The sequence below is a fragment of the Oenanthe melanoleuca genome, chromosome 5, assembly GCF_029582105.1.
Source record: "Oenanthe melanoleuca isolate GR-GAL-2019-014 chromosome 5, OMel1.0, whole genome shotgun sequence".
Lineage (NCBI taxonomy): Eukaryota > Metazoa > Chordata > Aves > Passeriformes > Muscicapidae > Oenanthe > Oenanthe melanoleuca.
The window spans coordinates 13,649,993-13,665,434 of NC_079339.1; the positions used below are offsets into that span (position 1 = coordinate 13,649,993).

Here is a 15,442-nt window from a genome sequence, read left to right on the forward strand (position 1 = left end):
AAGGCTCTTGCATTATCCTAGTGCAAAGAAGGGTAAGAATCTTGTCCCTTTGTGTCATTTATAAATCTAGCTACTTTTCCCTATCTATTTACTATGGTATTTTAAACATCTGTTCATGTACACATGGGTTTAAAGACATCATTAGAAAAGGCAATACCAGGTAATTTTATCCTTGAGAAGTTATACTATTCCTGATGTACTTCAACAGCATAATAGAAAAAAAACCCTCTACATCTACATTTTTCTGGCTAGAGGCAAAGAAATGTAAATATTGTTACAGTTGACAACAAACAAACACAGCTTTCCTGCAGCAGTACAATATACAACAAATCATTACAACTTAATGGCAACTTAATACACTCAATTAACTTTTCCCTGTGAATCATCCAACCACAAAATATGCCCACCACCTCTGTTTCAATCAGCCCTATGAGTGTTAACAGAAATTTGTTACAATCAAATTCTCCAAGAGGAAAAACATTATAAATTATGTTGCACCCACCTATACATTCTGAAATGATTGATGAGAAATTTATACATTAGGTGGAGAAAAGACTTGTGTGTCCTCTCAGTTTGGATTCTTTCTATGTATGTCACTCCTCTGCATTTAGATGAAGCAGCCTGATTTCCACTGAGGAAGAGTATGAAATTTCTTCTGTCCTAGCAGATTAATAGCATTCAGAGATCTGCTTCACCACCATTCTTTGTGAATAATCTTAAGAGGAACATGCATTTCTCTTTTTTTCCCTCTGTCCTTCCTTGAGGCTGGAATTGCTGCTAATTAAAATCTGTTAGTGGGTGTCTTCACTCTGAAAATTCTATATTTTATACTGGGGGATGGGGAACAAAGAATAACAAAAATACTAGCATTTGCAAGCTTATAATCTACTTAGTTTCAGAGGATAACCTGAGAAGTTATTTCACCCTGTCAGGGAAATACTTATTGCAAGATTTTAGTCAAAACTTAATTTTCTCTCGAGTGTTTCTAAAAATGTTTTATATCTAGTGTTCTTTGCACTCTGTTAAGTGGCATTAATCCTCAACAGCCTTCTCCAGCTGTTGCCAGCATGAACATGGGGTCTCAGTGCTAAAGCATCCAGAACTGCTTAGGGAAAGACAAAGGGAAGAGAAAAAAAAGTCAGGAAAAGGAGTTAGAAACTGTCTTGGTTTTACATGCATATGTGTAGCTTTGCATACAGAATAACCACTAGCAACTTTCCCTCTCCCTTACTGTTTAGAAAAGTCCTTGTCCTCAAAAATGCTGTCTGGTTTCTATCTTGCTTAGTTTATGTTGGGAGAATCTCAGTCTCTTTCTCCCAAACTTTACTCTAAGCCCCATATAAACAAACTCTGTTATAGCTATTGAAGACTAATGAGTTTTACTGATGTTTGGAAGAGAAATGGTGAGAAAAGATAAGATGAGGACAAGCCAAGAAAATGGGCAGTGGGAGTTGGTGGGAGGAATAACCTTTAAAGATTATTTGAGAAAATGAAGAGGAACTAAAATTCAGTATGAGTACTAGAACTTTAGCATTAACATTTTTCCATACTAAGCATGTCCAGGACTAAGGCATCAATGGCCTTCAGATTTTGGCTTCAGGCTTCCATCCAGCAAAATACTTAAGCCTGAGTAGGATTATTGAACTCAATCTATGTCAATGGGATTGGCCCATACACTTAAATTTAAGCATGTACTTAAGTTCTTTGCTTGTTTCAGTCTATGATTGCTTTCCAAGTGGCAATCATCTATCAAGCACAATTCAGGTGTGCATTGCTAGTCATGTAGCAGGTTTTGTGAATCATGAAGCAACTCTCTGCAGAATATCAGACTCCATGTTTTTTCCATGTAGACAAACATTTTGAGTTCAACAACAGCCATTCAGACTTACATATCCAAGAGCTGCCAGTCTGCAACTTACTTAGTTCCTTAAAACTTCCTTCTGGTTGCTTTTACACTATTATGGTATGCATCCATCAGCATGGATTGGAGAACACTTTTTTCCTTAACTGTAAGCCATGATCCTTTGAAGCTTTACATGTCAAAAACTTCCTTTCTAGAGAACAAAAATCTTATTGATGGCTTTTCCTATGTCTCTCTCCACTTCCTCTTTCAGTCTAGATGATTTCAGTAGAGACCAAAAATAGCCCAAGCTACCTAGTAAATATAAGTAGATCCTGATTCTCATCAAAGTGATGTGCTATTATCTGTGTCCTTCAATAACATACCAAATGTGAATCTAGTGATAGAGGAAGAAGTATTCCAGCAGAGGACCCCAGTATTCCAGCAGAGGCAAATCCTTAGGTCCCTTACTGAGGAGGAAGGAAAGAAAGCATCCTAGTCAGTCTCCTTAAAAATTTGCTGTGACCTATGAACAGCCCACCTGGAGCCACCTCAGATATCAAGTCTGCAGAAAAGAAATTTTGAAATCTGATCCAGAAATGTCTGTCAGTCAAAAAAAGCAGAAACCTCCTGACCACAAGGACAATGGCAAAAGATAAAATTGTCAGACAGCAGAAAAACACTGAAGGTCAAACTCAGTATGAGGATTTAGCATTATTACCTTATCATAAATTGATTACAAGGGACTCATCTGATTTATAATCTTAAGGGTCAGGTACTTTAAGACACGGGCTTTTCTACAATAGACCTAGTCCTCAGATGGTGTAAAGGTATCTGTTCATATCAACAGAGATCCTAGGGGGATATCTCCGTGGTGAAAGATGGCTAAGAATTCCATAGCAGCTACCCAAAGTCTTAACACTCTTTATCAGGGTCAACATACAGCTGAAGCACACAGGAGGACCTCTATCAGCTATTGTATATCAAGCTCCTTACAACCAGATAGGCATCCTTTGACAAAGCCATGATTTTCACTCTTTTTTTTTCTTATGGTGAGAGGGGTTATAACAATTTACATATATACACCGAGATTATGTCTGGTATTTGTGAAGTGCTGAGATTATTTGTACATGTGTGCTCCTCAAATTAAGTTGATTTTAAAAAACCTTATCATGTATGTACATACATACACCCCTGTTGAACATTTGTTTGTGAATAGAGCATTTTTTAAAAAAACATAGCTTCTCTGAAATGTATGCACAGTTTCTAGAAGAGGCCATGGCCATGTGATAAATAGTATCTAAATGAGAAATTAGGAGAATGGGAGTAATAAATAGATCAAAGACCTCCCTATGTTAATATCCATATGAGTAATAAACCGTGGTATTTCCTATCCTGTAATGCATGTCATGGTTCTGATCCATAGGGTCTCACATATTTTGCCTGCACACAGGCACGCACAGGATCACAGAGCAGATGTGAAAGTCACAAGTCTCTAATGTAATTCATGCTCCAGTTCAGCAACTGTGAGAGGTTTGCTAAAGACAGTGTGGCCAAGAAATTCCTGAGAGAATAAGAATGGTTGTTAACAGCTCTGAGAAAGTTTTCCTCTGGGTTATTATCCCATAGACAGAGAGAATGGGGTTTGGCGGTCTTAACCAAACAAACACTCTGAGAAACTACACATATTCCCTCTGAGATTACAGCAAATGAAAAACAAAAACCATCTTCTCTTAAAAGTGGCTTGAAGCATTCGTGATACTGTCAGTGAAGTACTTGGACTTCTTCCTGCTTCGTGCATCAGGTCACAGTTTCCATACTCCCAAAGGAAACTGAGCATTGGCTGAACAAGAAAAAGTCCATTTACTGTTATCTTTTCAAAGCTGGCCTTGTTGAACAGGAGTGAGGCACAGGCACATGTAATGACTGACAGCCACCAAAGAATAGTGCAGTAGCAGCTCAAAATGGGCACCTCTGTTTAAATTATTTACACCTGCTTACACACATCATAGTAACTGAAAGCAAAAATATATTTTCTTATAGCATTTTCCAACCCCTTGAGCTAGCTGGCAAATGAAAGATGGGATGCAGTTCTAGGGCACTGAAAGTCAGAAATACAGTGAAAAACTACCTGTCTGATGGCTTGAGATCATTTTAAGATTCCAGAAGTGTCAGGCTCCTTTCTCCTGACACCACCTCCTTACATTGCCTAGAGCAACTCTGCCATTCTAACACGGATTAAACTCTCAATGCAACACTTGCTTAATATACCTATTTCCTCAACTGCCTCTCATGCATTTTAAGCTGTATCCAAGAAAATCAAGTTAACAGGGTAGATGGAGAGAAGAAAGATAGTTCTGTGACTAAGAAGCAAGGCTACAACTCAACTGCTGCTACTCCCACAGATTTCCCAACTCAGTCTTCTGTGCTCCTTCTGTCTCTGAAAAAATAACACCAATAGAAATAGTTCTAATGTCTAACCTCTAAGTTTTGTTGCGTTTCTTAGTGTGCTGAGACGGTGTTTAGCACAATCAAGAACTGAAGTTCTTTACTGGTGCATTACTGGGGCTCTCTTTTTGCTGGTACAAAGCATCTGAGCAGCCCTTGGGAGAACATTGGATAGCACCACTCATCTCTCTGATGCATTGTCATACGGTCCAGATGGCTGCAGTATGTAGGCAACTGGGAACCAAAGCAGCAGGAGAAGTACATCCTGCTGCAATTTCCCTTCTGGTGCTGATCTTGATGCATTCAGCATTTAGATCAGTTTGTGGTTATGAAGTCTACAGGCCTGGGTAGATGCACGCTAAGACCTAACAAAAAAAAATATGCTGTAGGAATTGTGGTAGCTTGCCAACTATCAATGACCAGACTTGCCCCCAAAAACTCTGTAACAGATTACTGCAATTCAGCCAAGGGAAAATTCCCTTCTGTGCAGGGTGAATTTCAAGCTCCTTAAGGGTGGCAATCTCTTGTAAGTGGTTCTGTTATTGAAAAAAAACTCAGAAATCTGTGTACTTTAGCAGATTAACAATTACTATGATGTACAAACCCAGAGACAAATAGGAAAATAGACTTCTTCCATTTGGCAAATGCAATTTTATTTCTGTATTAGTTTTAAGAGTTCAACATTTTAAATATTCTAACATATATACCCTGCCACACACATTAATTGGCATACTGGAAGAATACTGCAAATTAGGAAAGTTAACATATGTAAGCATAAGCATATAAGTACAGAGTTCTCAGGAATGTAATTGTTATTTTTATGTACTGGAGAAGAGGAGGGCTTCCAAACCCTGAAAAGGCAAGACTTCAGTGGGAACTTGGTATGCCAGTGAACTGACTCAATAGAACAGGCAAGAAAAATCTAAACACATCATGAAAAACAGAACACAAACTGGCAGGTACAAGAAAGGAAGAAGACAATGACATTTCTAAGGAGATATCCCTATAATATAATTATTAAATTTACCACTGTAATAATACTTAAAGCCAAGCTGGTATAGATTTTATGGTCTTGAGGAATTTACTCAAACCTAAGGCACAGTCACCAAGAGCAGAAAGTTACACTTGGTGGCTTCCTGCACAGTTTTGTCACATATATAGGCTCACTGAGAACAAAGTACAAAACAGCAGACTGTGAATCACACCCAAATTTTCCAACCATGACTAGATGAGGGAGGAATTTTTGCCACCAATACAAATACTCAGGAGTATGAATGTGACTATGCATAATGATTTTATCTGAGCTACTTGCTAGTTATTTATTCTGCTGGTACAGAAGATTCTCTAAACTGCATGAGCACACAATCAAAATTATTCCTTATAATGTTTGCATTCCTGGTATTCCCAGTTCTTCCACCAGTAGGATTTTTGTGCTGAAAAAAAAAACCTCACAACTGAGACACAAAAATGGACATTAAGAGAGTTACAATATGAGAACAGAAGTTACCTGTGTACTTTCCCATTTTTCCAGGAAAATCACTATCTAGGAAGTAAAACTATAATTCTTTTCACACCCAAACTGGCCTGTGAATGTGTATTCAAAAGTGTTGCATGTGGGAACAGACATCTGTGTTCTATCTTCATTTGTCATTTTAGAGTCTATTTCCAGGAAAACTGAGAGAGGATTTGCAGAATTTGGCCCCTCAAGGTAGCACAAAGAGATTGAGCGCTCACAGACTGAACTATGCTGGTCAACAATTCTTTTCAGTTATGCAAAAAAAGTTTTGCTGTATGTCTACAGAATAATAATAAATTATTCAAATTATCTGAAGAATCTGATGTCTCTAGTTCAATTTACAGGTGAGTCAATAAAGATGCATTTCATGTGGGTAATGATTTCCTATTAATTTACTGAGCAGCGGGTTTCTGCTGAAGGGGAATTCCATTTCAATAGTTGTAGTCTTTCTTAAAAAAATGTCCTGTGGGAAAAAAGAAAAAGATAGTGAGAAACATGCTGTTAACACTCGTGCAACTTTTAATCTTTTCAGTTTTTTAAACTGGATCTTAAGTAGTTTTGATTTGTATTATAAGTAATAATTGAGAAGACCCACATGCAACAAGAAATCTTACCTTGGGAGTTCTAGAGATCTATGACTGTACTTACAGTGATTACAGCCACAGAAAAACCATACATAGTAAACTGAATTTCTGAGACAAGGATAATTTCAGAACAAACCCACAGTATAGGTACATGACAAATTAACAAACTTCAATGAAAACCAAACACTCATGAATACTTGTTTACAGGCACACTGTGAATAATCCAAATGGAAACTTGTTCTTTGGACAAGCCTTCACAAGAGAATAATTTGTTGTTGCTTATATACTTATGAACTCACAAAGCCACAGCAGTGGTCCACAGATAAGGAAAAAACCTGAGGTTAATCCTACGTGTTTAGGCAGGGCCTATTTATTTAATAGTCTGGCAGGTGATAGATAAACCAATTCTGCAGAGGATCTCTGAGGGACTTTATGAAGTAGAAACTAAATACTCATATTTTAATAGCACAGGCATGGCAAAAGCCCAAAGAACACTCCAGCTCCAGCATGCCAGGAACAAAAGCAAGGATGGCAAGCAATGCACAGGCAGGCACATGCTAAAAAAATAACACAGCCTCACAATGGCCAGTCATGTTAAGCCAGGTGTGCTATTCACCATGAGGGACACTGCAGTGGCTACAGCTGCAGGAGATAGCCTTGTCTGTACACAGGTGCACTGCCTTCAAAAACCTTTCTGTGTGTGTTGGGACTGACTGCTGATGAGGGAATGGTAGGGCTAAATATGCAAGATATGAAAACAAAAAATAACAGTGACAGTTATTTCCTTGCCAGTTAGTTTATGCACAGGTATTAAACAAAATTTCACATTGATCTACAGTTGGTGTTAGCCAGTAAAACTGATTTACAGCAACTGATACTCCAGTGTTCTGCACACAACAAGAGCCCAGGTTAACAGTGACTACAAAACCTTGCTTTGCCATTTTACTTGGTAGTAAGGAGGATATATTCAAATCTTCTCCCTCAATCAAACTATAAAACATGGGTTTTCCCTTGAAACTGTTTGTCCACAGTAAAGCAAGTTGTATAGACTTGATACCTCTATCACACTTGTAGCTGTAGATTCTTCTGTTTCACACTTATGCTGATTATCTTTAAAACAAGTATTTTGTGAACATTTCCAAGACACCCAAATCACTTGAATTCTTTTGAAAATTTTACATAAGTTTGCTTAGACAAGAACAGCAACTGCAATCTAATTAAAAAAACAAACCAACCAAACCAAACAACAGAATTAAATGTCTGGTTGTGATGCAGAATGCTTATGGGGATTTGTTTCCCTAAATTGTGATCTATGGGAATATTGTAAATGATGCAGACTGAAATTAAGTGCAACTTCTAAAAAAAATAAAACCCCAAATCCTCAAACTTTAAACCAAAAGTATGAGAGTGTAGTCATGTACAACCAATTCTGAGAATCACAGTTTTGCAGTTCTGGGAACCACTGCTGTAATCCATGACAGCTACTTATAACTATCAAATTAGCAACCATGTAAAGCAGGAGGTTATATAGTCAAGAAGAAGAAGAAAATACTTGAAAAATGTGTGTCAAAAGAAGTAAACTGGCTCTTGTTACTCAGCTTTTAATCCCCAGAGAAAAAAGCTTATGCACTTACAGTTCATCATCATATTCTTTTGGAGGTGATGCTGCAATGACTAAGTCAATCCAATCCTGAAAAAGAAAAGCACAGGCAAACATCTGCTGCTAAATACTGCTTTTAGAGGTGGCCAGTGGACCACCATGGAATGTCAGATAGAGAATGAGGGAGGTAATCTATTCCTGGAACAGGGAGGGGAGCAGCAGCAATGTCTCTATTTAAAACTTCTATAGGAAGACCATTTAAAGATTGAGCTGTTTGATTTGTATCTCGGAATGAAATAAAAATTTACTGTTGCAACAAGGTTTTTTTTTAAAAAAAAAAATGAATCAGCTTGCAGGTAATTTTCAATATCAAAGAATGATTCTACATATAAAGGTACTATAAACACTCAGCATGTAATGTATTTGCCAATCTTGACATGAGGCTAAATGCCATGAAATTTCCCAGTAAATTACACACATGGTTTTCAGAGGTGCTACAGACCAGCACCTTCTGCAGATTTTGGCTTACTTTGGGAGCAGCTGACATACCCATTGTAACCTTGTTTGTGTTGACAAGACAATGCCATGAGAGAAAAGCAGCTCTCATATGAGCTCTGTAGGCAGAATGAAGTAGTATTCCAGGTTACTTACCCCACCCATGTTCCAAGCTTTTGCTAGAGTTGCCTGTGCTTCTGCCAGCTTGCTGTCAATTAATATCTTGCCATTTACAGCCAGTATTTCATCCCCTTTCACTATACCTCCTGGGGAAAAGACAAGTGTGTTACACATACATGTAAGCAAAACAAAATTCTAGGAGTCTTTTCTGTGCCACATTTGTGCAGTACTGACTATAATGAAAAGTGGATGCGAAGATCTGCACTAAAAATTGTAGGAAGTTTGCTACAGGCAAACACAAAAGGAATTTTTGAGCATGGCAAAGCCTAACTAATCTCTTATTGATCATTCCCAGTAAGAAACCAGTTCAATATGATTTTCTACAGTTTGCCTGTTTGGGTAATCCAGCTATACAGTTTACAAACTGTGACTGAGTGTAGGATGTTACTACTATGCCCCTTTCCTGAAAGGGCTCAAGGCCAGGTTGGATGGGGTTTTTGAGCAGCCTGGTCTAGGGTAAGGTGTCCCATGGAAGGGCTTTGGAATTAGATGATCTGTAAGGTCTCTTCCAAACCTGAAAATTCCATGATTCTATAAAAACAGCAAAATTAATTAAATTCCTGAAGGAATAAAATGGCATTTGTCAAGGGTTTGCATGACTGTCATTGCTTTGCAAGTGTGTGTGCAGTGTTTGCTCCTTAGAACTGTTTTTGCCAATCTAGAATGAAGCAACAACTAGTTAGCTGGAACTGAATTTGAAGAGGGTGGTAAGGGGACAGCCTTAGTTATGAGGAAACCTAAAATGAGTGAAGGGCCAAAAAGAGCACCGAGGAGATCAAATGACTGAGATGTTTGAGCAAGAGTGACTTGAACTTATGTGCAGGCTGGGACAAGAGAGTGTCAGGGAATACACTGCCCTCTCTGTTGACCTGATTGTCACAAGAGTTCTCAAGAAAAGAATGGCAGATACTCCCACCAGGTGCAAAGCCCACATGTGTTGGTGAGCCTGTTGTGTTTTCAAGAGCTCAGCTTCAGAGGCTCTGGCCTTCAGCTGGGTTTTGGGAGTACAGCCAGCTGCTTAACTAGATAAATCACTATTTAAGGTAGCATAAAGAACAAAACTAAGCAGTGTAGTGTAGCCATATTCAGGTAATTGCTTTGCATGAGGAAGTACTACAAATATCATTGCTTGGAAATTGTGAAATAATGAAGAATGTATTCCTTGATTAAAGAATACACTTGAGAATCAGGTGTTGGTTTTTACAAATTTTACATAATTATTTAATTTAAGCAGCACATGTGCACTGCCCTTAAACTTGAGACAGAATTTGGGTCCTTGAGCAATCTAAGTGAGCCTTTCAGTACCAGGCTACCATTCAAATTCCTCATTGCTGCTCACCATGTTTGTCTGCAGCACCATCCTCGTAGATGGCAGACACAACTATCTTTCCAATTGGAGAATCAATTCCTCCCTCCACTGCAAGGTCCAGTGATCCTTCCTATGGAAAAGAAACCCAGTTCTAGTTCAGAAAAGTTTATTAATTTTTGCCATTAACAGGAGCTTAATCTTTCCTTCTTCCCAGTAAATGATGTTGTACATCAAATGCTTACATGAACCTTTTAAAATCAACCAACCAACACAGCATTTACCTTTTTTATTCGTAATAGCCGTACGTCTTTTCCCATAATCTGGTCTGGGGTAAACTGTGAAAAGATAAAATGATTAATCATTTCCACTTTGGGAACACAAAACAATTTGACTGATCTATGTAGTTTTTTGGGGAAAAAGGACCTTTCCCTCCTCTAATATAGTGTAAGAAGATCAGAACACCACATCACCTTTTCCTGTAGGAACACTCCTGTTCAACATGGCTAGAAAACACAAATACACTAGACCCAGAAAAGCAACAAGCAAGAATCTTACCTACTCCCAGCCCTCAAAATCAAGGATTTGGCTTTTTTCCAGAGTATTTCACATTAAACTGTGAGGCATGTTTAAATTCTTTCCTTACCATTGAATATGGATCAAAATCTTCAACATACTTCTGGAAGCCCTGAGAATAAAATGATATTTAATTGCAAAACCAGCAACTCACACATTTAACACACAAATTCCATCTTATTTATTAGTGAGAGAAGATGTAATTCTGTAAGCTATGAAAGAAGACAGTAACTGGAGAAAAGCCCAGAGAGACAGCAGAGTCCATCCTGACAGTCAGAAGACATTTCAAAACCTCATGACACACCAATAATTTGAGTTGGTCATATCATGGAGCATTTCTGAGGGAGAGTTTACCACCTGTCAGCTTTACAGTTCCTCTCTACTCCTGACAGAGCAGAAACACCATAGGCAGGTATATTCTGCCATACTCTTTGGAGCAACATTTCTTGGCATTGTCAACATGTTGGGTGGTAACAGGTAGAAATGACAGGCTGCAATTCACCTGTCAGCAGCACAACTCTCCCCTTCTCTCCTTCTTGATGTGGAGTTTGAGGGAGTTGGCTCCATATCACAAGCAAGTGCAGGACAACAATTTGTTGGACAATTTTCAGGATAACAATATGACTTTTGTTATCATATGGTTCTGTGGAGGACTTAAAAGTTTTGTCAGGGAATGTCTGAAATGCAGAAGATGATAGTGCAGTTAGGCACAGCAAGATTTAAGCTTTGAGAGGACTCAAAATGTAGTGCTTAACCTTTTGTCAGACCAAGACTGCAGGGGAAAGCAGGAGTTACCTTTTCTGCAAGGATGGGAGTTCCTGCACCAGCAATCAGGAGTCAATGGTGTTTGAGTGGCAGTTTCTTGAGGAGGATTAGTAGCTACTGGGTGAGATTAGTAGCTGCTGGGGATTTATGAAAGCTCTTCACTTACCCTTCATGCTAAAGTAAGGATTTCAGAATTTAACAAAATCTTTACTGAGGCACTTACCTCCCACTCTTGTGGCCTTAAGCTGCAATAGGGTGTGTTCCCCTGGTGATAAGAGAGCACAGAACCACACAACCCTTTGCAGACACAGCAGGCAAGTCAATACCTTACACAGACCAGTGGTTCAGTGCATGATCAAGCTTGATATATTCATTACTGCCCTCTTTTCTACTGGATCCATTTGGTAACTTTATAGTCTTTGGCAAAATAGCCTTTGCTAAGCCTTTTTCCACTTGTAAACCAAACACACAGCTTGAGATTCTTGTGGTGTATTTAAGGGCTGGCTGTTAAATGGCAAAGCTGCAGCAGAAAATACTAATGCCTCCTCTGCTGTACTCTTTATCACCTCTTTCAGTTGCCTAATTTTGACTATGAACCCTCTGGGTTCTGATCTCACCCATAACAGCACTGCCTAACACTGAGTTTGTTACACTGCATTACATTTGTTAACCAGATAAATGGGAATTTCATCACAGACATCATCAAGGGCAGAATTTCATCCTGAGGGAAAACTTCAACCAATCATCTGTTAATTTCCAAAGCTGATTAATATTTTGAACCATTTAACTAAAACTCTAAGAGAAACATTTTACAAAGAAAGCTACCTCGACAATTAATAGTTTGAATAACTGAATTACTACTGCCTTTTGGAATCATGGCTAAAGTAGGTATCTATAGGTTTGGAGCAAGTAATTTAGGGAAAAGGACTCCAATCTCAGCCAAGTCACTAAGTCATTATGTAATCTAAAGGAAATGAACTGTTTGTCCCAGGTTGTCCTCATGAAAAACAGATGTTGCCCTTGAAGGAAGTTTTCCTGGGAAAATAATCTTTAAACAGGAAAACACCCAAAAACTCCACAAAAACAAACACACAAAATAAAAAAATCACCAAAAAACAATCTGCAAGCAAAAGTCATAGAGACATAGAATATTCTCAGTTGGAAGGAACCAAGGATCACCAAGTCCAACCCCAGGCCCTGCAGAGTGATCCCATGCATCTGAAGGCATGTCCAAACACTTCTGGAGCTCTGTCAGGCTGGTGCCTCTGGGAGCCTCTTCCAGTGCCCAGCCACCCTGTGGGTGAAGAACCATTTCCTAATATTCAATCTAAACTGTTCTCCCCCTTGGGTTTATATCACTATGTATCAGGGATATGATCTGGATCCAATAATGTACGGATATTGCAAAGACAGAAAGTAACATGCACTGAACTGTAATAAAGCTTCCCTGGAATGGACTCCACAAATCCAGAGATCAAAGTGCACTCCATATCCAAGCAGGGACTAATGAGCCAAGGAACACCAAGTGGAAAGCACAGTCCTAAGCCTGCCCTCCCACCATTCAGGACATTTCAGGTGAAAGAGTAAGACCATTCAAATCCCTTCTTGACTTACAAAAACATTCAGAGGACTGAGCATAAGTTGAAAATTGGAACACTAAAATATTTTATTGCACTGAAACAGCTCTCTGTCTGGAATTCCAGGTGAAAGCTGAAGCTACTATTTAAAGAAAAAACAACCTCCAAAACACAAGCACTTATACTAATGATACTGCTTCCCTGGTTTCTAACAACAATAGTCAAGAGCAATTGAAAGCTGAAATAACAACAAACACAAACAAACATACAAAACCCAAGCAACAACAAAAACAACAACAAATAACTGAAAGAGAAACACACGACCAGAAATACCTAACCTTTCAAAAAAACACCTCTTTTGAAAACACAATTGTTATATATTCAGAACATACTGGCATTTACTGGCAAATAAATAATCTCAAAGCTGGATCTTTTTCAGACAGTTTTCCTTTCTAGATATAGATTGAAACTGATTAAAAGAAGAAAAAATTATTAATCCCACACTATGAGCTCACTACTGTGTGCCAACTTTTCATATAATGTCACTGCATCTAACTTAGCCAGCACTAACAAGGGGTTTTCTATAGAAACTGGTACATTTTACAGCAGAGAAGTTCAGCATAAAATTCACTTCTTCAAGAAACCATCTATTGAACCACCAGCCAACCAAAGATGAAGAGATGACAACTTCATCCTTATGACAGAGGAAAGCAAGAAAAGAAAAAATGCAGTTGGAAAATCCAACACAATATAGGAAGACTGAATGAACAAGGCTTTCCACCAGCAGTACCTCTGATTTCCTACCAGTAACTATGTCATGATGTTAACTCTATTTGTTAAACTGATAAAGTATTTTATTACTGGACACTAAAAGACACAAGGAAATCTTAAGAATATCAGTATCATATCAGTTATCAGTGTTCAGTTATCTTAAAGGTTGCACTTAACCATATAAGTAGTTACAGATGATTCAACCTGAAGGATTTATTCTCATTCTTCTTCTGCCTAGACTAGCAGGAGCTACAGGCACACACTTTAAGCTTACAAAGACTAGCAGTTCTCATGCACTAGGGGTGTCTTGCATCTTCTGTTTTAGAAACTGAGCAACAGAATTGGAAAGGAAAGTTTTAAATCTATGATTAGTCAAACAAGACCACACAAAACACGGAAAATGTTTTTTACTTGTTTTTTGTTAGATCTAAATGATGAATTGTAAACCACCATCCTTTTAAACATCTCTTGTGGCTGCAAAAGAAAGAAAATCGCCAAGCCAGGTATTAACTTTTTGCTGTAAATAAGTATCACCTACTCACAAATTATCATACTGCTTATTTTACTCTCGTAGGGACTGAATCACACTTGCACTTGTTAGTGCTTGTTCCCTGTATCATTTCAAAATGAGAGAACACACACAGTGAAACAGTACTGAATAAAAAGTTGAAAGAACTCTAGAGAAACGACATAAATAATGCACATTTCCATACCACAAGATTTCTTAAAAATATTTTCCATTACTGCTTTTACGACTCATCTCTAAAAAACTGTGCTTGGGAGTCTCATCCATGATATATGAGAAAAAAAAAAATTGAAAAAAACCCCAACCTTAAACATGGGCAAAATGGTAAACAATAATTTCCAAAATATTGAGAAGTCATGATAAATATATTTTTATGCATTTAAGATTTGCTTTCCTACCAAGGACTTCCTATACTGAAGAGGTGATTTCTATTATTAAATCGATTTGATTTTATTTTATTGCATTTGGCTTCAAGGTCTTAAATTCCATATTAATTCTGTTTTTCTGTCACTTCCACTATTCTAACAAAAGGTTTGCTGTAGTTTGGAATCACTTAAAATAAAGAATATCTTATTAGTATGCAATAATATTCAAAAATGAAATGGACTAACCCCCATATTATTATACAAATCACTACTGACACTTCCCCAGCCTCCACTCAAAACCTTGCAGCAAATCAGGTAACTTAATTGAGTCTTCTGAAACAAGAAAGACTTTTCTACAGACTGAACTCTGGCATTTACCTTTTCAAACTCAATTTGCCTTAAAACAAATTACTATGTGTGTTTCACTAATGTTTCTCTCAGTGTCCTATAGTTCTACCATTACTTGGAAAAATATATTCTAGAGTTAATGAAATGTGATTTGTGTTTGATTAATACAAACAGTGAGTTTTTCTCTTGGAGGACTTAGGGGGAAATTTAGAAAGATTTTCCACAAATCTCTGTAAAACCTCTCTAAAAATAAAACAAAAAACCAAATCATTTTCAACACACATTGTTTTGCTTTGGCTATAAGCAATACTAACTGAAATTTCTAATCCTCTCTGATCTTGTTACACGGTATCTAAGCACCTGTCTTGACTTCAGTCCTGTAAAATCAGGCTTCAAATCTTGCAAATTAGAGGAAAGCTCAAACATTATTTGTTTTCCCCTTTAGAAATTCTTTATCCAGCCACAAAGGAATAAGGGAGGAAATATCTTCTGTAGCAGCAAGTGCAACAGAGCCTTGTAACCTCACACAACAGGATGTTTGTGAT

The 15,442-nt window shown here is 37.9% G+C and overlaps 1 protein-coding gene across 1 annotated transcript in view; it reads right to left on the reverse strand.

Moving 5' to 3' along the window:
• Positions 1 to 4,924: 4,924 nt before the first annotated feature.
• USH1C (USH1 protein network component harmonin) overlaps positions 4,925 to 15,442 on the reverse strand; it is a 45,976-nt gene continuing 35,458 nt past the window's right edge. Inside the window, exons 16-21 of the mRNA XM_056493364.1 lie at positions 10,616 to 10,657; positions 10,254 to 10,307; positions 10,003 to 10,102; positions 8,640 to 8,749; positions 8,023 to 8,078; positions 4,925 to 6,267 (exon numbers count right to left, since the gene is read on the reverse strand). Coding sequence (XP_056349339.1) covers positions 6,255 to 6,267; positions 8,023 to 8,078; positions 8,640 to 8,749; positions 10,003 to 10,102; positions 10,254 to 10,307; positions 10,616 to 10,657 — 375 coding nt within the window. The 3' untranslated portion in view covers positions 4,925 to 6,254. The remainder of the gene's footprint in view (positions 6,268 to 8,022; positions 8,079 to 8,639; positions 8,750 to 10,002; positions 10,103 to 10,253; positions 10,308 to 10,615; positions 10,658 to 15,442) is intronic.